Here is a 25,209-nt window from a genome sequence, read left to right as displayed (position 1 = left end):
TGTATGCGTAGAAAATGTGTGAATTCAACAATACACCTTTTATTAAATCCTCTTCGATTTTCCTCAGTAGTACAGTTGCTCTATGCCAATTTTTTGTCAGCACATTTCGAACACCCCGCGGCTAAAACCTTTTGATTTGCATAATGCTTAACTTAATTAATTTGTTCTGCATGTTGTGTCTGGAAACTAAACACGCGTATAAATAGCAATAGCAAATCGAGCCTAAAACACCGGCAAATTAATTAGACAGCAAACTAAATCACATTTGACACGCCGATTCAACGGGGCGTATACGCTATTCCCCAATGTACTATATCCCCACGTGGCTCTCTTTGAATGTTCACTGCACATTGATGATTTAATTAAGTCCGAAAACTATCAAGCGCCTCTCGGCTTTCACTTTCGCCCCTGCTGGCCCACTAATATTGTCGATATCTCTCCACAGGTCTCACTCACCGACTCAGATCCCGCCCAATTCAGAGAGTTCTTCAATCTTTCCGAGTACAATGAGGTGAAACAGCACCAGCCGCTGCGCCTGAAAAAGAAGTTCTACGAGTTCTACACGGCACCCATAACCAAGTTCTGGGCGGATTCGGTAAGTGGCGGAAATTACTATCGAGCTAGCTTGATTCACTTCCGATGCATGTACACTGGGCAAAAAATAGTAAACATATAATATATATAAATTGTTAATGGCCAGAGTTGTAAATTCCATATTTGGCTCAATAAGATAGGTATAACTTAGGATTCAATTAATTTTAATTACTAAATTACCATTTTGTAAACCTCTTTTTTCCATTACAGATTGCATATATGTTCTTTCTTATAATGTTCTCCTTCACTGTGCTAGTGAAGATGGACCAGATGCCGCGGTGGCAGGAGTGGTACTCAATAGCATATATCACAACGCTGGGCTTCGAAAAGGTGCGCGAAATAATATCCTCCGAACCGGTGGCCATTACGTAAGTAGACCCCTATACCCGCACACCTCAACCATTTGTGTTTAATTGCATCTGGCGATGAGTGCAAATGAAGCTGGGCGGATTTCACAGTTGTGCGAATTTCCATTACTTTATGTCTTCAATATGTGCCACTTACGCTTGAATTAACGCTTCTTCGTTGGGCGCCATTAATTCGAATTCGGCGAGCAGGCATAAATTCTCGGTGTGGGCGTGGAATATGTGGAATCCGTGCGACGGAGCCGCCATTATACTCTTTGTCATCGGTTTGGCATTTCGATTCCGGGAGAATACGATGGACATTGGACGAGTCATCTACTGTGTGGACAGCATATACTGGTACCTGCGTATCCTGAACATCCTTGGCGTGAATAAATACCTGGGTAAGTCTTTAGTTCCGTAAACCAAATTACTTAGAGCTAAATTACGCAATAAATAAGGTTTATATATGTGGTTTATAAATCTCTACACAATCACAATTGACCCTTCAGTACAAAGAGCTATATTCAATATATAATGCGCATAAGTAGCTTTTGAAACATGTTATGAAATATTTCAGGACCTCTGGTCACTATGATGGGCAAAATGGTGAAAAACATGATATACTTTGTGGTCCTGTTGGCGGTCGTTCTGATGAGCTTTGGTGTCAGCAGACAAGCGATTCTCTACCCCAACAAACAGCCGACCTGGAGTCTCATCAAGGAGGTAAGCTATATCGCTATAAACTACACGTCCAGTCGACTGTTTGTAAATAAACTAATCCCCCGATCTGAGTGTATGTGCGTATGTCAGCCTCATTAACACACACCGGCACACTCACACACAGAGAAAGCGAGTGTGTCCCTTCGACGATTTCAATTGCAGCTTTAACTTTAAATATACCTAACGATGCGGAGTACATACATTTACTTAATAGCAAGCAAAGCAAGTTTTTGGCCTGCGTTCCTCAGTAGTGGTGCAAGCAAATCATTTTTACGTACGAGTAGTTTTGTCGATTGGTGCTCCATTCAACCCACTTTACATTAAGTAGTTGACTAACTAGAATTTAATCAAAATCACCGAACAAATGCCGCTCAAATTGACTGTCTCGTATTATATACTCTTCTTTCTTTCTTTCTGTCATTCTGTCATTTGTCCCCTACATTTCGAACTGAAATCTGTCACTTTATCGCCTAACAACCTTTGTCATTTTAATCGCATAATTCGCCCGTTAAATGTTTTTGAAAATTGCCAAAATGCCAGGTTATTGCCGGCTCAATAACGGCGCCCGGATTTCTAGGTGCCCTGGGGCACAATACACGTTCCAGCTATCATCGTGGTTATCATACAATGGGTGCTCCACCGGTGACCACCAATGCAGCCAGCACCACCACCGGTTCCAGCTCCACAGTTCCGGCGGCCACAACATCTGCAACTCCGCCCACCCACAATGAGCATTCGAATTTGACGAGCGGCAACTTGACAAATGTAACGCCATTTGTGATTGATGAACTTGGTTTGCTATATAGAGAGCCGACTGTAGAATGCCCTAGATGCGTCTGCCCCAAAAACAAAAATAATAATAAAAATAATAATATTCAGATATATCTGCTGCATATTGGTGTGGTCTATAGTTGATGTTGTGTCTTGATGGAGATCATTGTGTGCCAAGTATTCTATTTCAACCTGAGTTTTATGTGGACCCCGTTTTCCTACTTTTAACTCCGTTGGAAGTTCGACTGTGTCCCCAAAATTTGTATACCTGTATATCTTTTGTTCTCTCCTCTGTCTCTTGATCCCTAAAGCCTACTTCTGCTCCGAAATCTCGCATCCCAATTTTTCCTTTTCGACTCTTGCAAAGGAAACTGCCAAGTCCGTTTGAAATCGCCCACTTAAGACTGTCAAACCTGATCCGTGTTGAATTTGCAAGGGTTTGGCCAGGTTCGGCGAGCCGAGACTTCACTCTTTCTTTCCGGTCCAATGCGTTTTTTTCAATCCGTATGTTCTGCATGTTGTATAAACTAGTATTTAGCCCAGATCTGCGCCTCTTTAAGGTAAATGTGTGTACTCTGTTTTCGCTTATGAATATTTATAATGAGCCCTTCCTTCTCTTTTTTTATTTTGGTGTTTTCTGCTCGACATCTTCAACGTTGATTTAATTTCAGTTTTCAGTTTTGCACGCTATATAATTTAAGCTGCCTGCAGGAGTGTAATGCAAATACCAGCCCTAGGTCAGCAATGAATGAATGATGATAGTCATAAGGCAAACACTAGAGTTCTAATTAAGGAGAATTTGCCAATATTCCAGCTGTTATATGCAAATGAGATGGATAGACATTAATGTGTAAATATTTAGCATGCTGTTTCCAATTTCAAAAGAAATGTACCGGATAATTAGAAATCAAATAAGTTGCATCCCAAACACACAGACAGCACCCTACCCCCAAAAACCCCAACCCTAACACAAAAATCGTCAGGTGATGGCTAAAAATAACCAAACTGTGTTTCAATGTGTAAAACTTGCATTTATGTTGGGCGACGGGCGCAAATTGAATTACGCCCGGCCATTCCATGTCTCGATGGCGATGCCCCCCGGTTCCATCAGATGGCGCTTTAATGGTCATTTTAATTTATCGTTCTCCAGGTCACCTTCCAGCCCTACTTCATGCTGTACGGAGAGGTGTTCGCTGGCGATATCGACCCTCCCTGCGGCGAGGATCCCAGCCAGCCGGGCTGCGTCACTGGTGAGTACGGCCGTGGTCCAGATGGCGGACTCTGAAACATATTGATGCCACACTTTTAACACACACCAACTAATTGGATTACAGGCCATTGGGTAACGCCGATAACCATGTCCATGTACCTCTTGATTGCCAATATTCTGCTGATAAATCTGCTCATCGCTGTGTTCAACAATATCTTCAACGAGGTCAACTCGGTGTCGCATCAGGTGAGTGCGATCGAATCTTTGAGGTTTTATGGCTTCCATTTTATAACCTTTTTACTCCTAAAATAATGTCATAATTTTGTATGATTTTGGTCCTTTAGGTGTGGATGTTCCAGCGGTTCACCGTAGTGATGGAGTACCAGCAGAAGCCCGTCCTGCCGCCGCCCTTCATCGCGCTGTGCCACTTCTACTCCCTGCTCAAGTACTGTGTGCGGAAGGCGAAAGGTGAGCCCGGGATGAGCAAGTTTAGCTTTGTTCCCTGTGAGTCTATCGTGTCTGAGGCTTTGTGAGCCGAGCAGCAATAATGTACAAATATCTAACTTTTCTCCCTGCGTGCCTGCCCCAACTGTCGACTGTGTGTGCTTCTGTAACTAACTACATTACGTATACGCCACCTGCTCTTTTGTATTCAAATCAACCTTGCCACTTGGCGACAACAATAACAACACCTCCTAATTGGGTTATGGCGAAACGATTTGCCTCACTTCTGAATCCATTGTGCATTCCCATTGCCCCGGGCGCTGTTGTTATTGTTCATTCTTGGTTTTCGCTTGTATCCTCTAACTCGCTTGTAACATGTGTCCACTTGATCGGCAATCCGCAGGATTGGAGGTGCAGCGGGACAATGGTCTCAAACTGTTCCTGGAGAAGGACGACCTGGAGCGGCTGTATGACTTCGAGGAGGAGTGCGTCGAGGGATTCTTCCACGAACAGGAAATCATCCTCAATCAGTCGACGGACGAGCGGGTTAAAAACACCACGGAGCGAGTGGAGACCATGTCTCAGAAAATCGAGGACATCAATCAGAAGGAAAATATACAAACGGCAACCGTTCAGGTGCGTAGACATCACTACCCTTTTCCCACCTGCTTCGACATCCATTCCAATGCTGTGTTTGCATTTTTATGCAAATTTCCTGTGTGATTCGTGTTATCCGAAGTGACATGGGTTCTGACAGCACGATTTTACATTTGAATTGAAGATTGGACACGTCCGAATGACCATTTACTGCAGGCGTTGCAGCTTTTCCTACAGCTATAACATATATATACATGCATGCTGGGGAAATTAAATTCGGTTCCTTACCACTTTTGTTGTGACTTTGCAGAACATCGAGTTCCGATTGCGAAAGATGGAGGAATCCTCGGAGCAGATACTCTCACATTTGGCCGTCATACATCGTTTCATGTCGACACACACGGCTGGTGCGGATGATTTGCGCGGTTCGACGATTAACATTCCGGGAGAGATGCAGCGCATGCGCACCATCTCGATTTCGGATACGGAGGGCGGCGGCGGACCAGGCGGAAATGGAGGAGGCGGTGGTGGTGGTGGAGCCATCGTTCCACTTGGTCTGGGTGCTGGTCTGAATTTGAATTCGCTCCAGGTGCGTTTGAATTACATATCGCTGCAATACCAAGCACACTGGGACAGAAAATGTCATTCTGAACTTGATATTCTTCGATCTAATAAATGAATTGCTTTGAATAACAACATGCTTTAGCCTCTAAGCTCTTTGACAACAGTAATATTATATATTTTGCAGACTCTCTTTTAATTATTATTTAATCCATAAGAGTGGAATTTCGTTTAACCCTATTTATTCATTATTTATACTTTGAAATTATATGTTAAAAATTATTTTATATGAAATAAATTATTGAACCGATGACATCCAATTTTTTTCTGTGCATACACTTGTGTTGAATGTATCCAGGTCACAACCCGGCGCCGCTTTAATCGTTCGCTGACCGAGGTCCGGCCTGATGCCTACATCTTCGACGAGGGCACGCACTTTGAGGTGGTACCTCTGCCGGAGGAACCGGACGAAGTGGTCAAGTCCCGTGAGGCCCTCAACGAACAGGTGGTCCGCAAGGCGTCGATGCAGTCGGAGGCAGACTCGGACATCTACATTCCCGTGTCGCAGCGTCCATCGACGTGTGAGACAGTGAAGCGGACTCCGTACGTAACGGTGCGCCAGGATACGGGTGCCAGCACGGAGAGCAAGGACACCCTAACGCCCATGGGCAACAACGATGACGACCAGACGCTCGTGGGAGGCGACAACTCTGATGATGCGACGCCAGACATAAACTTTGAGGGTAATTTTCTATTCGAACAGCTTTCACTGTAATGTGCCCTGTTCCCTGTTCTCTGTATGGAATCAGTATAAAAGTATCATTTTTATCGCAAACAGCTGCCAGACATCGAGCACTGCGACAGCGCACGGTATCTCTATGCCGCCGCAACTCGGAAACGTACTCCTTAACCGGGGCGGACATAAACCGGTCACACATCAGCCTTAACCAGCTGGCCTCGTTATCCCGCCGCCAGATGAGCCTCACGCAATCGGAACCGGACAGCGACAAAGATGCGCCAATGGCCCAGGGTTCTGCACATCCGGGTAAGAAACCATCGAAATATAGAAACCATGCCGGCCTCTGATCTGCGCTCAAAATTCAGGCTACTAATCCCGTCACTCCATTCCACCTAATCCAAAAAAATAATAAAAGAAAACCAATCCAAACCAACCAATCCAGCAAACCGATTTGGCCAACAAATTAGCACTATACCCCTAACCATTGACCATAACCGAATGAAGTTTTTATTTTTGTTCGTTTTCTCGTACACATCTTTTCTTTGAACCTAACCACGAACTCCGAACTCTAGGTAAATCAGTATTGCATGCGAAACCCTCCAGAAATATCTTGCTGAAACTGCACAGCGAGTACACTTCGATCACGGACGAGCTGGAGAGCGTCTGCCACATGATAGCATCGCCTACGGTATCCCTGCCAAGTAACAAAGGTAAGCCAGGCCCAAAGGCGCGAGGAGCACATGGTTACGAATTCGAATGAGCCCTAGTCACCCGTTTTTGCTTACCATCGAGGTATTCCTACATCTGTGAGCAAAGTGTGTAACTAACCGGGTGAATGCGCAACACCCGTATCATTGCCTTGCTTCCGCCGCCACCAAAGCGAAATGATTTCCATCACATGATTTTTGTATTGAATTTGAAACCGTACTCACCCTTATATTACCTTATTTAAATGACAGCATCTTTGGACCGCCCTAAAACCGAAATGTCGCGGGCTGAGGCTGCGGCTTTGCTGGAAAAGAAGCATCTGAAGGAGTGCGAAGAGAACGACTACATGATTCTGGAGGGACTGATCGAGTCCCGCGGCTCAATCGATGCCAGCGCCCAGGGATTCGAGGTAATGCAGGACTGAGAGATCTCGCTTTTTACAACAAATTCACGAACTTAATTCCCCACAGATTGGCGTATCCATAGACTACAGCCATCGCTACCCGCTGCGACGAGAGACCGCCGTGGAGCTGTCACCTTCGAAGCCTTCGGTAGATGGTGACCTGATGGGCGGTGGCGAAGGTGGCGGCGCCGGTGGAGGCGATAGTAGCGATACCAGCGGGGCAGGTAGCTGCGGTGCCATGGTCGGTATCTCGAGTGGCTTCCAGCTGAAGAACGAGCGTCCCTGGCAGCGCAACTCCTCGATGGAGCAGCAAACGTATCCCTCACCTTTGGTGCCCACACGGGCCACCAGTGACTTCCTCAATCCGCCGTACGAAGGCCGGCTGTTCAAGAAGTCCAGTGAGAGCCTACAGAAAAACTCCAGCACGGAGACGGACTACTCGGCTCATCCGTACCGCTTCATCAAGCAGAGCTCCAACGAGACGAACACCTCGCTGACGGGCTCCTATAATGTGGACACTCCCTCGCTGACGGCGGAGCCCTCGTTGGACGCCGGCGACTCGCACTCGGCGACGGGAATAAGCATCAGCGTTGGCGCTGTGGGCGGCACTGCCACGGCGCGTTACCAGCCCATCCGTACCGCCTCGGTAGGCGCTGCCGATGGTAGGCGTTTGCGGGAGGAGAGCTCTAGTTCGCTGGATCTTAGCTCCTCGGGGCCAGTGACGATGCAGGCAGCGCCGGCACCGCCAGTGCGTCCGATGCTGCTAAAGAAACAGTTTAGCGTGGACCAGGGTAAGCCGTCTCAGACGGCCGCCGAGGCAGTGCCTCAGACACCGGAGGCGGCCCAGGCTGGTCAGGCCAAACTGATTTCCACGCTCAAGCCGCAGCCCTTTGCGAGCAAGTTGGGCATGAATGTGCTGAAGGAGAGCAGCTCTAGCACGGATGAGTCCGTCGGTTCGTCAGCCAAAAGCAGCAACCTGGCGCTATCCATACCCCAGATCAGCACCCACCTGGTGCAGGACGAGATCGCCAAGCTATCGTCGAATATCAAGAGCAGCACCGAATCGGAAAAGGATCCGCCGTTCAACGAGACAATGTGTTAGCAAAGTGGGAGGTCGACGACAATGGATCGTGCGTGTCCCACACTGTGCTCAATGGGAAAACTAGTCATAAGAGTGGGGTGATAAATAAGTTGTTGGATCAGATATCAGAGGTTATGCATATTTATTCGAGGGGTTGCCAGTTAAGTACTTGTTAATGATTTTGACAATACATAGTTCACAAATTCTCTGTATTTTTATACAAGTATTTATTTAGAAAGCCTCATTGCTGTTGTTGTACACTATTAAGGCAAACGAATAGAATATCTGTTTTCGTTTAATGTCAATACAATAGGTACCACCAAAAATATGCATATTGAAGCGCATGAGTTATGCGATGCACATATTCACTTTTACAATATTTTATTTTACTTTTACAAACTCCTAGATGTAGTCAGCCATACATATTGCAACGTTGCAAGCAACTTTCACACAGACATATCTAAATGCAACCACTCTACTTTATCCAAGCCTATCATGAGCACTTACCTCAGCTCAAAAAGAAACCTATCGCAGCACAATGTACTTATGCCTGTCCATGTCGGAGTTCCATATTGTAGTCTACGAGTTTCTCTACGATATGAGGTCTTTGGCAATGTGTGTGTTATCATATGTGTATAACGTCTTCTTAGGTAGTACATTTTACTTGCTTATAAGGGTAAATTCGTGTATTTTGTGTGCAACTGTCTTTTTTGGCGGCATAGATATTATTGTACATAAATAGACTAAATGTTATAGGTATGTTTAAAGATTGCTAAAATTGTTCATGTTTGGCCAATGTGTGCTAGTAATTTAAATTAGATTTTTAAATATTTTCAAGGATTAAGAATAACAATGCATTTTAATAAAATATTTATGATTGTACTTATTTATGTTAAGAATTGTACGTTATGTTTATTGAAATAAATTATTAACACTTAAAAATTTAAAATGCATCTTATGAACTAAGGTAAGGTAACTGATAAGATTACCAATCTCTTTTAATTTCAATTCTCTTGGCCTTCAATCTACACGTGAGTGCCATTACTGGTCGTATCCGCATAAGCATCCAACTTTTTATCCAAATCCGCATCCCCCCGTGACTGAGCATTCTCCTCCATATCTGTCCTTATAATCCCGTCCTCAAAACTATCTCGAATTAACTGTGTTAGTTCGTATTTAATGGCTCGCTTAAAGAATCCGCGCTACAAAATAAATCAATGAAATCAATAAAAGTCTTAGTTGAATCTTATCCGAATTGATACGAACCTTATAAAGGGCATATGTTGCGGCCGAAAACACCAAAATGCCAACGATTGCGGACGCAATGATTTTCCAGATGGCAATTTCAGCATGTTTGCCTATAACGTTCGATTCGATCTTTTTCTGAATCGTAAAAAAACTTAAGGTCGGATCGCCTATCTTTTGCAATTTTAGGTCGGTCTTAATGACGAAGTACTCCCAGATATCCTCTGCGTCCTTAAAGTCTACGGTAAAGCTTACAGTCAGGTTCATTAGATCTTCCGGCTTAAGCTGCAGTCCGTTTTCGAGTCGTATTTCCACCGCAACGCATAACGTCACGTTGGTATCCTGGCAGTCTAGCACAAGGGTGTTAATAACCGGCAGATCCTCGTCAAAAAGCGATATGCTTGGTTTCTCCTCCTTATTTCCACTGAGATTTTCCAGATTCTCACGTTGTGTGACCGTGGAAATGAGCTGAGTACTCTGCTCATGGTCTAAGGCGAAGTTCTTGGCCAGTGCCTTATTCTGATCGTTGAAGTTGGTGGACAGTATGTTATGAGCGTACTTGGACTGTATCTTTGGGCTGGATGTAACGATATGTATAACTTTGGTAGAATCAGACGTTTTATAGGCCACGGGAATATAGAGGGTCACATTCAAATTTTCTAAAGTACTGGGACCGTGGTTTTTGATCTCGTAGTAGTTGACAACCTCTGCTGTGTAAGGAGACCCTTTAAGGATAACTTGATCGTTTGCCTGAACACTGTAAAATTATTGAGGATTTTAGCGATATTAAAGACAGTTTTAATAGTAAACGTACCCGCTGACATAGATATCAGCTTTTTCCAGCAGACTTAGCACTTTGGTTAGCTTGTTGTTCTCTGGATTTGACTCGTTTCGAGCACTAAAAACTTCTGCTTGGATTTCTAGCGACCGACCGCTGAGTTGCCTCACATCGAAGCTAATGGTCAAGGAGTCGTTGTCACCTTTGGCCATACGTTGTCCATGGTTAAGGTCGCAGACCATGACGGCGTCGGTGACCTTGCAGTTTCCAGGCACCTGGGCAAAACTCAAGCCGGCAGAGCTCGTCACGTTAAATGTAGGGTGGTAGGCGAACTCTCCATTATTGGCGATGTTGTATGTCAGACGCAGGACAGGTTCAATACCCAAGACCAACGTGGAGCTAGGGCGAAATTTATAATTTTGGTTAATATATTCCAAGACCATGACACCGGCAAATCTTCGCACCTCGCGTTGATGCAGCTTATTTTCAAATCGGCGACACAAACATCGGTGTCACAACCTGTGTTGAAAGTAATGTACTCCGTAAAAAACTTCGGTTCCGCCGGATCCACCACCGCGCAGTCCTCGCAAAAATCTATTGAAGACAACTCGCTATTAAGTCATTTTACTCACAAATAAACTGTCAGAGCGTACCTCCAGAATTAGGAATCTTTTTTGACAGCCCATACTGCATCTCCAGGACGATGGGTGTAAATTTAGTTTTTTTGTCCATTTCAATTTGCAATTCCGAGCAGATCTCCTGGTGAAATGCCTTCGCCTTAAAGCTCATCTGGCTGCCGTGCTCTTTGTCAAATACAGCCAGCTTGATCTTTGATTTTGTGTCGATGTCGATCCGAATGTCTAGCTCTTGTTCCATTAGTGCTTTCGCCGTGGAATCTGATTTGGTGCCCAGTCTATAGCAGACAGTGATGTTCACCCTTTCCTCCTCTGGATTGACGAGTTTTGGTTTAATTATTGCATGAATCTTAACGACGGGATAGGCGCGATACAGATACACCGCCTCCGCATTTGGAGCTCCAATGGCAAAGTCGTTGAATCCGTTGCCATCTATGTCGGATCCACGGGATAGACCATGTCCGAACATGTGCGATCCGTGTTTGCAGGGTTGCTGGGAAGGAGCATTCAGTCGTTGACTCGGCTGCTCCCGCAATCCATTCTCGCAGCCTAGGTAGATGAACACGGATCCATTTCCAGCAAAGGGAGCTCCCACGGCCACATCTGCATAGGAAAATGCATATTAGTTTCACATTTTTATACAATATAACTATGTGTCTTATAGCCCACCATTGTACCCGTCTTTATTGATATCGCCTATTCGTGATAGAGTAGTTCCAAAACGGCCCCCACTTCCCGCTGGCGACCGAATAATCCTCTTCTCAAAGGTGAACTGCAAACGCAACAACACATTAGTCAGAAGTTAGCTAAGAGTACGTCACAGCAGAAAGTGAGCTCATTACGCATTACTCACAAAGCCCTTGTTGATGAACACATATATGGCTCCATCATCGTAAGAATTACGCAGAGCATATAGGGGTGCTGATATGATAACATCCGTTTTTCCATCTCCATTGAGATCCTCCGCCAGAACGGAGTAGCCGAAGTATTCGCCAAAATGATTGCCCCGGAATTCTTTGTACTTATATATGCTGTCCTCAGAGACATCAAAGATGTACGCCGCGCCAAATTGGTTATTGCCTCGAGGAGCGGTGGCCACATAAAGCACTGTGCTTAGGTTGGAGCTATCAAAGTAGCCGGAACTGACGGCGTACCCAAAGTATGAGTCTTCCTCCTGTCCAAAATTTTTGGGCTCTGGGTTACACTCTCCACATTTCCTATTAGGGTTCATCTCACGCCTTTGTCTTCCACTCGATATTCTAATATTTGACACTTCCTGTTTTAAGTGCACTGATCCCTTCCACTGATCAATTCCCGGTGCTCCCATCAAAAGCTTCGAGTTATCATCCGACACATGTGCACTCAGTCCCATTTCACTCATCGAGTAGTAGATTATATCCTTGTCTGATGTTTTAAACACTTGCTTTTTTTCTGCTCTAAGTGGCCATTTTTCCATCACGTCTGTGGAATCGATAGTCTTAGGCGTCTGATTCATCCAATAGCACATTCCATTCATGTGGTTATCATCATAGTCACTGTAGAAACGCGGGGCGCACGCAAGGAACTTATCCGAATCCCTGGTACCACCGTCCATCGCTCCGCCCAACCACCGATAATTCTTGTTTTTCGCCGTAAGCAGACCATCATTTGGCATTCCAATGTAGTTTCCCTTTGGATCTATGTTATATGGCGAACAGTTATCGGATTCAAAGTAGCATCTGAAGATCACTCCAGGCTCGGAAATGTTTCGCTGAGCTTCCAAACTGGAATTGGCACGAGGAGCAGCCACCAGAATACTGTGAATTTATGAAAGGGAAGATATTTATTTTTCAAATTTGTTTCCTGCCAGATTTCCTGCCATTTGTTTCCTGCCAGATCACTATAATTACTCAGAAATCTTAAGTCTCGCTGATTAATGAATTTCGAGTTCACTTGATGATTAATTAAGAATCATTTATTATTCTTAATTAATCATCAAGTGAACTCGAAAAGAATTAAATTATCGGAACAAAATATCGAAATACTATTAATTTTATTGATAATACAAGAGGTGTCACAGAAATCTTCTTCAACTGAATTCGAGTAAAATTTCTACTAATTTAATCAACAATTTTGATTAACTTCGTTTTGATTCATTATAATGACCGGTTTTTGATTTTTAACTTACCTTTTCTCTCGGATTACTAATGAAAATCCAAAATAGGAGCTGCGCTCGTGTTCTTTATGTCCCGGAAAGTTATGTATAGAATTAGGATATGGCGAAATATTATAGGCATTGATTTCCGATTGAAGGGCGAACGACACCATAACAAGAAAACAAAACATGTTAAATAACATTAAGGAATGTTATTCAATAAACGCACATATAGAACAATATAAATTAATTTCTTAACGGAACAACATATAAAGTCCTGCAACCGAACTCGTCAAGCTTTCGAATTTAAATGAAACCAAGAGGCATGAAATGACTGCAATTTAATAAATCAGTCGCATATGTTGACTAAGTTTTGAGACATACCAAAATATTTATCGACAAAAATTGTTGGAAAATGTATGTATGTAAATTAAAATGACACATAGAAAAATAATTTCTGAAACTTGTTTTTTAACTTTTATTATTTTTTATTGTTTTAATTCTCTAATATAATACAGGAATACTTGTATACCAGCTTTTAAATCCTTAAATATCCTAGCTTCGTTTTTACAATTTATACATTAATAAAGTCTTTCACGTCGCCCTGTTAAGCTACCTTTACAAATTTATTACAATTATCGTTTATTAACAAGGGGACCGTTAAAATCGAGTATCTCGACTATAATATACCCGTTACGCATCTAAGAATCTTTTAAATAAATGTTCATTTATATATATATATGTAAATGGCGTCAGGTTAACTGCCACCTGATATATCTTCGTCATATCAGTTTTAGATATTTAAAAGTGTCGGAGTGAATTTTCCGTCCGTGCGGATGAACAGACGGAACGCGGAAAAGAATCCTGATCAAGTAAAGAATATACTTTATGGGTCGGAAGCGTTCCCTTTTACTTTCTGCGTACTATTCTAGTAACATATTGCATACTATTTAGGTAACGGGTATAAAAATATTTAATAAATATATACAACAAATGGCAATATGGCTGGTACAGCACACATGGGACTCTCGTATAAATTAGAGGTAACTTAAAAACTAAAAGGCACTACAGATCAAACCAAGAGGAACATTGAATGTCCTGTAGTTCGTGACTTTCTCCTGCTGCTTTCGTTTCTTTCTTAAATGCACGAGAACACATTTAGTGGATAGTCTTCGCGTTGTGAAAATAGGATTAGGTAACTGGTTCATCCATTTTGAATGTGATGTCTACGGCTAGAAAATCACAGCGCAAAATTTAGTTGTTTCCGCCGCTGTTCAGGTTCTCGGCCTCAGGCTCGACGGGATTCTGCTGCACCAGTCGGTCCAGCTCGTCCTTCTTGGCCCGATTGAAGAAGCCAAACTGAAAGAAAGGTATTTTTAAGTTAGACATGAAGACTTACTAGTATGATTACTCAAAAACGAACCTTGTAAAGCAAATAGCTTATCGCAGAGAGCAGCAGCAAGCCACCGATTACGGACACAATAATGATCCAAATCGGTAGTCCCGCCTCCAGATGCTTGGATATAATATTCGGTTCGATTCTTCGATTGATCGAAAATGAAGTTGAGGTCGGATCGCCCTTCTTCTCTAGCTTCAGGTCGGTCAGGATGACAAAGTACTCCCAGGGATCCATTAATATGGCGTTAACTTCATTCAGATCGACACTGTAGCGCATATTCAGGTTAATGGATTTTTCTGGCCTAAAGTGCACTCGCATCTCGGCTCGGACACAAATGGTCATTTCGGGATCCCGGCAGTTGAACACAATGGTGCGATTTACAGGCAGCTTGCCCTTAAAGTCATCGCTCAGCAGATCGTGTGCCTTGACATTCGAGATGCGAGCATATTGCTCCCGATTGGCGGTCAAGGCCTTGAGATCCCGTCGCTTTCGGGACATGGAAGCTGTTGCCACCATACTGGTATCGAGAACCTCCATGGTCTGGTGCACATGGCCACTGGTGTGGATGTCGTAGCTCTGTCTGTTCTGGGTGATCACAGTCCGCTCCAAGCCTCCCTTCAGCGTGGTGGTCACCTCAACGGGGTCCACGACGATCATGGTATTGTTCTGGTCGTAGAGATCGATGCTCAAGAGTTGGCTATCGTAGGAGGCCTGCATCTTCAGGCTGGTCACGTTGATGATCGGTATAATGGCAGTGGAGCCAGCCACCTTATAAGCAATGGGTATGTAGAATGACACCGTCAACTGCTCGATTACACTAGGCCCATTGCTCTTGATCTCGTAGTTGTTTACGATTTCCGCGGAGTTACTGTAGTGCTCCAAATCGATTTGACTGTTCGTTTGGCCACTGAAAATTAGAAGCAGATTTCAGTCAGATCTATGTACATACAGTAGTTATCAATGCTTTATTGCTTCTCACCCGCTAGCATCGATTTCGGTGAACTCCTTCAGACCAATCACATTGGTCTGCCTGTTGTCCGTGGGATTCTTCTCATATCCCGTACTGAATACTTCGGCGTGGATGATCAGCGACTGTCCGCTGAGTTGGCTCACATCGAAGCTGATGGTCACGGAGTCGGTGTCACCTTTGGCCAGGGGTCGTCCGCGATTTAGATCGCACACCATGACTGCATCGGCCACCTTGCAGTTTCCAGGCACCTGAGCGAAAGCCAGGCGGGAAGTGCTAGTCACGTTGAATTGGGGCAGGTAGGCGGTCTCGCCGATGTTCGTGATCTCGTAATTCAGGCGCAGTGTATCGGCACTGCCCAAAATGTATGTGGGGCTGTGGAGATGAAAAATGTAACACTGTATAAGTCAAAGTTGTGATGTAAAGTTGTGTGCTGATAATAGTAATAAAAACGTGTAAAAAATATATATATTTTTATTAAATCTCTGAATTAATTCATCCTGTTGCGAACAACATGTGCTCTTTAATAAACAAATATTGACATACCTCACATTCTTGCTTCTCAACTGCAGATCTGCAGTGCAAACATCGGTGGCACAGCCAGTGCTGAAGATTATCTTCTGTGTGGATACCTTCGGTTCCATTGGATCGACTACAACACATGTTTCGCAAAATTCTGTGAATAGTTAATGCGTTACGACCTAACAGATCAAACAGACGAAATAGATCAAGCTTACCCTCCGAGTCGGGAACTTTCTTATTCAGTTCGTAGTGCATCTCCAGATCGATGGGAGTGAATATGTCCTTCTCGCTGTACCGCACCTGAGTCTCGAAGTCGCGGCACTGCTCGCCGAGATTCGCGTTTACATTGAAGCTTATCTCATTGGTCTGAGTCTGAGTGAACTTAACCCGCTTCAGCTGTTTATCCATGACGATGCGGATGGATAGTTCCTGTTCTTGTGCCACCTTGGCGGTGGATGTAGTACTCAGTCTGTAGCAGGACTTGATCTTCACCTTGCCCTGCTCCGGTTTGATCTCCCGGGACTCAGATTTTACAGTGGCGTGCACCTTTACGACTGGATAGGCGCGATACAGATACACCGCCTCCGCATTTGGAGCTCCAATAGCAAAGTCGTTGAATCCGTTGCCATCTATGTCGGACCCACGGGATAGACCATGTCCGAACATATGCGATCCGTACTTGGAGGGTTGCTGGGAAGGAGCATTCAGGCGCTGACTCGGCTGATCTCGTAATCCATTCTCGCTGCCTAGGTAGATGAACACCGATCCATTTCCAGCAAAGGGAGCTCCCACGGCCACATCTGTAGAATGCATAATTATATTTGATTTATGGATCGAATGCATATCCCTTTGGAAACTCACCATTATACCCATCGTGATTAATATCTCCAAGACGCGATAGGGCAGTGCCGAAACGAGCCTTAGTCTCTACTGGCGAACGCAAAATCTGCCGTTCAAAGTTGAACTGCAATGATAAGAAAATATCAGTCATCAATTCCCCGGAAGCCACTCATCCCGAAGGCTTGTCGGGAAATGCATTACTCACAAAGCCTTTGTTGATGAACACGTAGATAGCACCGTTGTCGTGGGAATCCTCAAGAGCGTGCTGTGGTGCTGATACGATAACGTCCGTTTTTCCGTCTCCATTGAGATCTTCCGCCAGAACGGAGTACCCAAAGTATTCGCCAAACTGCTCCCCTCGAAACACGTGGTACTTATGTATGTTCTTGCCACGGACATCGAATATGTACGCCTCACCGGACTGTTTGTTGGCTTGGGGAGCGGTGGCCACATAGAGGAGAGTGGTTGGATTAGAGCTGTCAAAGAAGCCAGAGCTCACGGCATAGCCGAAGTAAGAGTCTTCTTCCTGGCCCCAAAGACCAGGGGTAGGTATCTCAGGTGCATAGTGTTCCGGCGTATAATCGTTGGAGTCCACATCACGGATCGTTCGTCGGAGCGCCTTGCTGGTGTCACGTCGGCTGGCGGATGGGTTGTCCACTGGATCCACTTGCCGGTACAGAATCACCGACCCTCTCCACGTATTAATGCCTGGGGCTCCAATTAGGAACTTGGTATTATCGTCCGCCACATGGGCACTTAATCCCAGTTCGCCCATTATGTAGAAGAAGCTAGCCTTGTTCCCGTTATCCTCTTCGATCACCTGTTCTGATTTCAGGCGAAGTGGAGAGATGCGGGTAACGTGTTGCGGAGTGCTGGCCACCGTATTATGCACCCAGTAACAGACTCCATGCAGGTGGTAATCCCGGGAGCTGGGCGCGTAGAACCGAGGAGCACACACGAGGAGCTTGTCCGTGTCCTTGGTGCCGCCGTCCATCGATCCGCCCAGCCACTGAAAGTCCTTGCGTTCCGAATCAAATGTGTACTCACTGTAGGGCGCATCAACATTGCCCCGGGAATCCAGGACATATGGACTGCACACACTGTTGGTCAGGGAGCACCTGTAGATCGCTCCCGTTTCGTTGATGGTGCGTTGGGATTCCAAGGTGGATTGAGCTCTAGGGGCTCCCACAATGATGCTGCAATAAGGGAAACGAACATATTTATTTATTTAATCTATTTATTTTCTTATCGACTAGCAATGAATAATGCAGGTTTTATCTCGCTTTTTTATTTATAATTAAAATAATTTATTTTAGTTATCCTCTATACCCTGAAGTTTAGCTATAATTTGTTGAGAATGCCATTGATTATTTAATTATTCTATTTTATATTCCTTTATTTATTTAATTTTTTTTCAAAATCAATAGGTTTAACAAGTTTTCCCTAGAATTTACCTTTCATTATTTTTCTTAAACTAGGTATATTACATTTTCAACATGTAAGGAAAACTGTTTTGCTCTGCTTGCTTCGTATTAGTCAGACATTGAATTCAATTGATATTGTCGATTATTAGTCGACTATTTCCCAGAACCTGCATATACATATATATAGCTAATATAGTAAATTGACGAAGGAAATTCGATAAGATGTAAACGAACGAATCAACACGAAGTCGTAATCTTTGCAACATAGTTCCCATGCAGCACATACATATTTTGTATGTCGGCTTATCAGCGTTGTGGCCGTCTTAGCAGAATTTCACTGTGACATCGGCAATCTTATCGAAAATCGTTAAATACGAAGCTGGCAACGTTGGCTGATAACGAATTGGCATTGACGAATCTAAGCGCTATAGACATATAGCCGAACTCCGCCCTAAATAGCTGACTTATTGAGTCAACAAAGGTTCGGACGTGCAGCGTTGCAGATATTTGCACCCGGACAAAACACAAATGAACTTGATATCTCCATAATACGCCACATATGTACTTATGTGCTTTGTGTGCATACATATACATATGTACATATATGCTTGACTACACCTCCCCGGCATCGTAGATAATTGATATTAAGAGTATGACTTCATCGTTTGCACAAGGCTTAATGCCTTGTACGGAATTTCTTTCTTCGACACTTTTAATTTTTTCTTCCAACTGCTTGAGAGTTTTCAAAAAAGTTCATTCAATTTTACAGCTACAGCCATTCGATTGGCACCCGCCGGCGTGAATCATCATCGCACAACCTGTTTACTCCGCGGCCAGGGAGTGGGTAAGATGAAGATGCGGGAGCTGGTATATTGGAGTCTTACCCATTGGGTCGCAGGCTCATCGTGAATCCAAAGTATGACGCACGCACTTTGGGCAGATTGGTGGCGAACTGGGGATCCAATATCTGCCGGTTGGGTAGTGGCGATAGGTTGAATGCATTGCAGTGGCTGCTCAAGCACCACAGCCCCAACACTAGCAGCGTCCAGAAATCGCGACCTTGCCCCACCATTTCGGCAGTTTTACAGACCACGATTATTCAACAGATTTATGCTACGCCACGCGTTCGTCGCCTGAACTATCTGCACTGCGATGTATTATCACTATCGCTTTAGGGCCCCGCGAAGCCGAAATCAGCCGCCGAATATAGATTGCTGCCGTTCCGATCGAAGGTCTGTTAGCTACTAACCGAGCACCACTTCCCCAGAGACCTCACCGCTCCGGAGGTGATAGCGGGAGAGAAAACGGGTTACGGTTATGCTCATTTCTCGACTTTTGCTATCTCAAAGCTGCGAGAGAGCGCCGCTCTGTTTTGACCAGGCTTACTCGCGGTACCGTTGGGTACTCGTTGGCTCTGCTCTCATGGGAGTGGCGTGAATAACATCTTCAAAACGATTGTCCTACCATATTTGCGCTTTTTATTGATACTGTTTGTTTTCTTAAGCAGCAAAAGCTGACTAATAGAAAGCACGGATAGGACGAGGTGGAGCGGAAAATGTCAGATAAGTCTGAACTGTAAAAGATTTAATTTTTTCAGCTCTAACACTGTGAACATTTTAAGAATAAACATATAAAAATTCAACATGTTTTCATTATTATCGAAACTTTGTCTAATGATAATTCAAACCAAGGAACTTACTGAGCATATAATGTGGAGCAAACAGTTGACTGACTCATTTCAAACCCACTTCACAGGATATGAGGTTACCTTTTAGATTAGACAGTGCAAAAAATGAATTGATTTCATTGTTAAAACAGTCAGTAAAAGTAAGCTATTGATGACAACTGCCCTCCGTTATTGACAAAATAAAAAAGTGCGTGGCACAACTAATCATCTAACATCTAACATATGTACATAAATTAAATTTCCTCTACTACATTTCCATTTCATAATTCTCATGCCTTAGTTTCACCTCGATTAACTCGTTGATTTACTTACATACAGAGGTGGTCAAAAGTATTTTCACTTTTCACATTTCACTCAAATGCACTTTGTGAAAATAATTTTGACCATGACTGTATGTACATACATATGTATCTATAAAAGATTTCCCCCGTCCGAGTCGGTGGCTTAGTCAGTCGAATGAGTCACCATGCATGCACTTATTTCCCGGCCTGATTTCAGGCGTAACTTTATCCGCATCTCGGCGCTAGTCAAATAGTTGGAGCTTAATTGCATGCGTGAAAAAAAGCGACAGTCTTAAAAATAGAGTCAACATATTTAAATAGGCGAGTAACAAGCACATGCCACTTTGGCTACCTGATCCAGAAATTGTTTATGCTGAAAAAAAAACGGAGTGGTGTGAGTCCTAAAAACAGTCAGCCAACATTTGTTTTGGACTGAACGTTCGGCGTATCTCAGCTGTAATACAAAGTACGGGTTGTCGCTTACGTATTTCCCCAAAACATGAATCATGGCCAAGTAAACCATGTCTGCACACGCATCTGCCCCCAAGCCCCAACTTTTTTCCATGGCCTTTGTGCATAACTACAGCGGTGGTCAATTCAGTGTGAGCAGAAATTAAATACGAAAAACTTAAGAAAAGTATTGTATTAAATCTTTGAACCTCATTCTTTTTAGAAAGATTTGAATGAGTGACTCTAAAACTCGTTGAAAAACTATGTTTTAATCATCCGTAATCCAATTATTTCACAATCATAACTTATCAACTATCAGATAAAATGACTGCTTTAAAATATATATAGTACAACTTTATATATTTTGTAAATTAAATTGTCTTCTAAAAATAGTTGTATGCCATACAACAGCATGCTAACTTAATTGAAATGTGAAATTTCTTTTAAATACTATGATTTCGAGTGTAAAAGTACGCTTTTGGGGCTATGGCGCTTTGTTTAAATGCCAAACAAGGAACGTTTATCCGTTTTTGTGCGCGGACAATAAACCATCTTGCGGACCACACAAATCTCCAGCGCCATCTCCATCAGCCAAACAAAAACAAAGAACCGCTGCAGCGTGCGGTCATCAAATGTTAAGAACAAAAGCCACCATGCTGCACCGTTTTCCGTTGTGGAGTCTTCATTTTCGTTTTGTTTTTGTTATAAGGAATTCGGTTTAATGACCCAGCGTAAGACGGCTAAAAATATTTGTGTGTGGTGTCAGCTGAACGGACGAACTCTTCGGAGGGCGGGGATGCGGATGGGGGGCAGGTCTGCAGACGCCATCGCCTCCAAATCGGATTGGAAACATTTGTGACTCATTTCGCCAGAATGCAAGTGGTGTTGGGAAACTGTGAGTGGATGCACTTCCCCCGCATTGGCTTCGAATTCAGCCCTCATTTCATTTGCAGCCCGTAAACAAGAAGTACACTTTTTGTTTGTTTCAGCCAACTTCAATTGATGTGATATAAATTACGGCTTGTCGTGATTTTACGCGCAATTTCCGTACATAATTAGGCGCACTTCGTAATAGCCAAGAGTCATGGGTATTTTGGGCTCCAAAGTGCTGGTAATAAAAAAAATTGTGTCGGGGGAGGGGGAACTGTAGAGGAAGTTCCAAATTACCCATCCAGGTTTATGGAAATAAAATATAGTCAAAAGCTAGCTCGTTATGATCGCGTACGAGTACTGCATTCAAACCAGGTTTACTGATCTCCTCAATTAAAACCAGATAAGGTTGTACTGGCCAAGTAGTACTTGTATCTAAGCTGTGGCCTGAATTTTGGCAAATGCATTACCAACATAAATTACAAAGCATGAACTAATCTCTCTTTTTCGTTTAAGAGAGAATCCGCAAGATTACACTTCAAAGAGAAGATATCTGAAGAATATCTCAAGAAGCGTATCTGAGCTTCGATCTGACCACTTTCTTCTTATTCAATTAACTGTGATTTGTGGCGCCGACTGAGGTGTGTGATGTCATTTTTGGGGCCCGCACTCCAGCAAAAGTAGCCGCCATCGGGTATACATATCATATGATATGTAGGTCGCCCCGGCTCACTGAAAAGTGTTCGGGTTTGTCAATTGTTCGAGACGGAGTTGCGATCTCTCGGATCTGTGGCAATTGGAGTTGAAGTAGCCAGTTTTTTTTTTGTTATTTTTAGAAAATTCGGTCTGAAGTGGTATTGCTTTCGAGAGGTTTTCAAGCTGGGGTTTTCGACATGCCATGAGAGTTCTGTCCCAAAACTGAGCGCCCATTTTACGACTGGGCGAAAATGAAATTTTAATTTCTTGGCAAATAGAGCGATTATTGTTAAGTGCCAATAAACCACCCAAAGGCGTTACTAATTTTGTCGAGCCTCGTCTTCTGTCAATCCCCTTTCGCAAGCTTCAGTTTCCATTTCCGTATGCCAGAAGTTTCAAAATATTGATAGAGGTGTGTTGACTTGCAACTGAAAGCTCTCGCTTATCTTGCGTCAAACATAAGAAATATGTACATATGTTTGGTTATCGGAATAAGTATGTTATGGAAGTATGAAAGAATCTCCCTCGAGACGCTACATGTATGCAAATATTTGCCGCGATCACCAGCTGGAAAATGGGTAACTCACCTGGTCTGACGGATGACGAGCGTGTATCCAAAGTAGGAGCTGCGCGTCTGGTTTATATGGAACTTCAGATGCTTCGGAGAGTTTATCACCCGACTGGGTCGCGGCATAAAATTGAATGCTTCGATGTGAGAGGTCAGAGCCAAGAGGGCGAGGAATGCGAGAGGGAACATTGTCGATTCAGCATTCATCGGAACTCATCAAAATTAAGTTTTCGCATTCGTAATTTCGTAATTTTGGTAATTTGGTAATTTCACTTGAATGGACCCCGGCTCCTCTGAGGGCAATAAATCACAATTGCGCCAGAGAGCCACACACCACTGAAACAGGATCCGTTGGCACTCACTTATTTATGATTTATTGAATTTAATTGAAGCACTCACGCACTCGAGATCGCTGCTGTATGGCGGCGGCGTTCTCTCGAAATTATATTAATTTTATTAAGCCCAGCCGGCGGCTTTCGCCATGCTCTCGCGAGATCTAGGTGTACAAAAATCGAGGCAAACTTGTTTGGCTCTTGTCACTTTTGCCGGCGACAAGTCGTTGTTAATCGCACTACTGGACCGCCGTATCTCTGCACTGATGTGTAGCTAATAGCTAATAGCATATAGCATATATGGTGTTTTATTTCCGCAACGCTAGTCTACAAACGGGGCAACAGATCAGTGCTGGACGTTTTCACTCTTCGACGACCCGAACCGAAATGAAATGAAATCAAGTGCTGCAGCAGACTTGGACGGCCGTCGATTCTGCTGGCCGATGTGTCCACCTCACACGATGGTCGAAAGAGATGTTCTGACCTGCTGTAGTGTGTGTATGTGTATGATCATGGTTGCGCTGAGATTTCTAATACTCATTGATAAAGACATATTAAAAGTATTTATGTAGCTATTACCCAAAACTTTAATATATACAAATTTATTTTTGCTTAGTATCTAAGATATTGTTATAAGAACTATCTATATATAGACTATTAGTGCTTTATACCGTATACCTACATTTGATTTTTTTTAACATTACTATGTAATAGCTAATCCCGGTTTTTCTCAGTGCATCCTCAATTCGATTGCGACCATTTGTAGTGGTGGCTCTCCTTGTTCGCACGCTACTTGCATTTACACTCCCCCTACGCGTTTGCTGCACACTCGCGCGCACACACACACACAGACGCATACATACACAAATAAACGCACGCCCAAGTGCGAGGGTACAAGTAAGTGAGTAAAAAAAAGCGAACGCCTGTCACCATGGAGTTCCAACTGGGAGCCGTATTTTCTTATTAATACTCATTGAAGGAACCCCGACTTCATATATAGGGTAACCAGGCCAGCTTATTTGTTCCTCATCATCTCGTAGATTTTGCTTTAATTAATATTTACAATGTTTTAAGACTCATTTGCACACAGTGAGAAAGGAAAATATTATAATCTCAGCTAAAAATTATATATAGTATAGTGCTATAGTATAGCACTAATAAGTTAAGTAATGTGTAGATGAAAGTAAAACATCAAATGTTTCTGTCATATTACTTCACTTATGTTTATGTTTTATTTACTAATATTTTTGAATAATCCATTCGCATTTTAACATTTTTTCTCCAAGTGATTTTTTTTGGGATGTGGATGAGTGCCAGTGGAAACGGAGAGCATATGGCGGACATGAAGGATGCCGATCACGATTCCCATGCAAATGGCCACCCGAATTGAACGGCGCGTACTGCTGTCATTGAACTTGGCTGCCGTGGCATGTTTGTGATCAAATGGCTTATCAGCGGGACCCAGGGCAAATATTTATAGTTAGAATAACGTGGTATATGTCCCTTGTGCTGCCCTATCCGTTCAACGATTATCATTGGGGTAGGTTGGGTGGTGGTGACCACAATTTATTAACTTTACGATCCGGTGACATGACATTGAGCCCAGCACGCGGGTTTCAGTGGTTCAGGGGTTCAATTAGATCGACAGGGGAGCACTCCAGTTGACTTTTCCTCCAGCTATCGGTCGTCTCAAGCTGATAAGTTGGAAAACCGCGCTTAGATCGCTGGCTGTTTGTGCGCCCAGTAATTGATTTTCATTTTCCGGGCAGCCTGAGCCCGCCGTTTATCAAGTCAATGTAAAACAATAAAAACTAATAAAACAAAAGTGGGGTCTGAGGTCTGGAAAGTCGTTTCCACCGCGATAAGCGAAACTACAACAGCCGATTACGAGCTATAAAACTCAATTCACAAGTCGTATGCTCCCAATACGATTCATAAATAAAATTCTTGTTAAAAGTTCGAAAATCGAATGTTTGCCAGCGACTTGAGTAAACACAAGAAGTTCAAAAGGGCGGCTAATTCGGTTTTCCAACTCCGCATAGCAAGTGTTTTTTTGGACCAGGCCGCTATTGAAATGCGCAATTAAGCGCCCGCCAGGCGATTTGACAGCAATTATGTGTTACTGCACGCCAGCAACAGCAGCGATTGCTGCAACAGCAGCAGCAACACGGCCGCAACTGCAGAAGGGGGAGGTGCCACGCCCCAC

The 25,209-nt window shown here is 43.7% G+C and overlaps 3 protein-coding genes across 14 annotated transcripts in view; 1 reads left to right on the top strand and 2 right to left on the bottom strand.

Moving 5' to 3' along the window:
* The window catches only part of LOC6609267 (transient receptor potential cation channel trpm), a 46,289-nt gene extending 37,165 nt beyond the window's left edge, over positions 1 to 9,124 (top strand). For 9 of the 11 annotated variants that reach the window (XM_032716481.1, XM_032716479.1, XM_032716482.1 and 6 more), the window contains 14 exons: positions 446 to 595; positions 805 to 962; positions 1,152 to 1,342; positions 1,519 to 1,664; positions 3,583 to 3,682; positions 3,767 to 3,888; positions 3,987 to 4,110; positions 4,490 to 4,722; positions 4,994 to 5,272; positions 5,603 to 5,987; positions 6,083 to 6,289; positions 6,556 to 6,693; positions 6,943 to 7,100; positions 7,162 to 9,124. In XM_032716481.1, coding sequence (XP_032572372.1) covers positions 446 to 595; positions 805 to 962; positions 1,152 to 1,342; positions 1,519 to 1,664; positions 3,583 to 3,682; positions 3,767 to 3,888; positions 3,987 to 4,110; positions 4,490 to 4,722; positions 4,994 to 5,272; positions 5,603 to 5,987; positions 6,083 to 6,289; positions 6,556 to 6,693; positions 6,943 to 7,100; positions 7,162 to 8,196 — 3,426 coding nt within the window. In that variant the 3' untranslated portion in view covers positions 8,197 to 9,124. Of the gene's footprint in view, positions 1 to 445; positions 596 to 804; positions 963 to 1,151; positions 1,343 to 1,518; positions 1,665 to 2,201; positions 2,427 to 3,582; positions 3,683 to 3,766; positions 3,889 to 3,986; positions 4,147 to 4,489; positions 4,723 to 4,993; positions 5,273 to 5,602; positions 5,988 to 6,082; positions 6,290 to 6,555; positions 6,694 to 6,942; positions 7,101 to 7,161 lie in introns of those variants that run through there. The other 2 variants (XM_032716485.1, XM_032716484.1) reach the window with 2 other exon arrangements.
* On the bottom strand, positions 8,301 to 13,341 carry LOC6609265 (integrin alpha-PS4). The gene is made up of 8 exons (XM_032716487.1): positions 13,001 to 13,341; positions 11,687 to 12,629; positions 11,503 to 11,605; positions 10,852 to 11,436; positions 10,663 to 10,792; positions 10,235 to 10,597; positions 9,442 to 10,177; positions 8,301 to 9,377 (listed from the first exon to the last, which is right to left on the bottom strand). Exons 1-8 carry the CDS (start codon positions 13,168 to 13,170, stop codon positions 9,201 to 9,203), a joined length of 3,207 nt encoding a protein of 1,068 aa, XP_032572378.1. The 5' UTR covers positions 13,171 to 13,341; the 3' UTR covers positions 8,301 to 9,200.
* A 506-nt stretch (positions 13,342 to 13,847) lies between these two features.
* Positions 13,848 to 23,361, bottom strand: LOC6609264 (integrin alpha-PS3). 2 transcript variants are annotated; one of them, XM_032716486.1, is made up of 8 exons: positions 22,691 to 23,361; positions 16,901 to 17,891; positions 16,717 to 16,819; positions 16,071 to 16,655; positions 15,880 to 16,009; positions 15,346 to 15,708; positions 14,391 to 15,273; positions 13,848 to 14,326 (listed from the first exon to the last, which is right to left on the bottom strand). In XM_032716486.1, exons 1-8 carry the CDS (start codon positions 22,876 to 22,878, stop codon positions 14,222 to 14,224), a joined length of 3,348 nt encoding a protein of 1,115 aa, XP_032572377.1. In that variant the 5' UTR covers positions 22,879 to 23,361; the 3' UTR covers positions 13,848 to 14,221. The 2 variants fall into 2 exon arrangements, with proteins under 2 accessions (XP_032572377.1, XP_002033954.1); XM_002033918.2 differs by lacking the exon at positions 22,691 to 23,361 and adding an exon at positions 19,004 to 19,368.
* Between the last annotated feature and the right edge of the window lie 1,848 nt (positions 23,362 to 25,209).

Source organism: Drosophila sechellia, chromosome 2R (genome assembly GCF_004382195.2).
Source record: "Drosophila sechellia strain sech25 chromosome 2R, ASM438219v1, whole genome shotgun sequence".
Taxonomy (NCBI): domain Eukaryota; kingdom Metazoa; phylum Arthropoda; class Insecta; order Diptera; family Drosophilidae; genus Drosophila; species Drosophila sechellia.
Note: the sequence above shows the minus strand (reverse complement) of the source record. Positions and strands in the feature narration are given on the sequence as shown.

Coding starts and splice junctions, on each gene's coding strand:
- LOC6609265 (XM_032716487.1), bottom strand. CDS start 13,170: ATGTTATTTAACATGTTTTGTTTTCTTGTTATGGTGTCGTTCGCCCTT. Junction 10,793..10,851: donor AAAGATTCCTAATTCTGGAG/GTACGCTCTGAC, acceptor TGTCTTCAATAG/ATTTTTGCGAGGACTGCGCG. Junction 9,378..9,441: donor CAACATATGCCCTTTATAAG/GTTCGTATCAAT, acceptor TTTATTTTGTAG/CGCGGATTCTTTAAGCGAGC.
- LOC6609264 (XM_032716486.1), bottom strand. CDS start 22,878: ATGAATGCTGAATCGACAATGTTCCCTCTCGCATTCCTCGCCCTCTTG. Junction 16,656..16,716: donor TAATCACGATGGGTATAATG/GTGAGTTTCCAA, acceptor TGCATTCTACAG/ATGTGGCCGTGGGAGCTCCC. Junction 15,709..15,879: donor TTGAGAAGCAAGAATGTGAG/GTATGTCAATAT, acceptor TCATCTCCACAG/CCCCACATACATTTTGGGCA.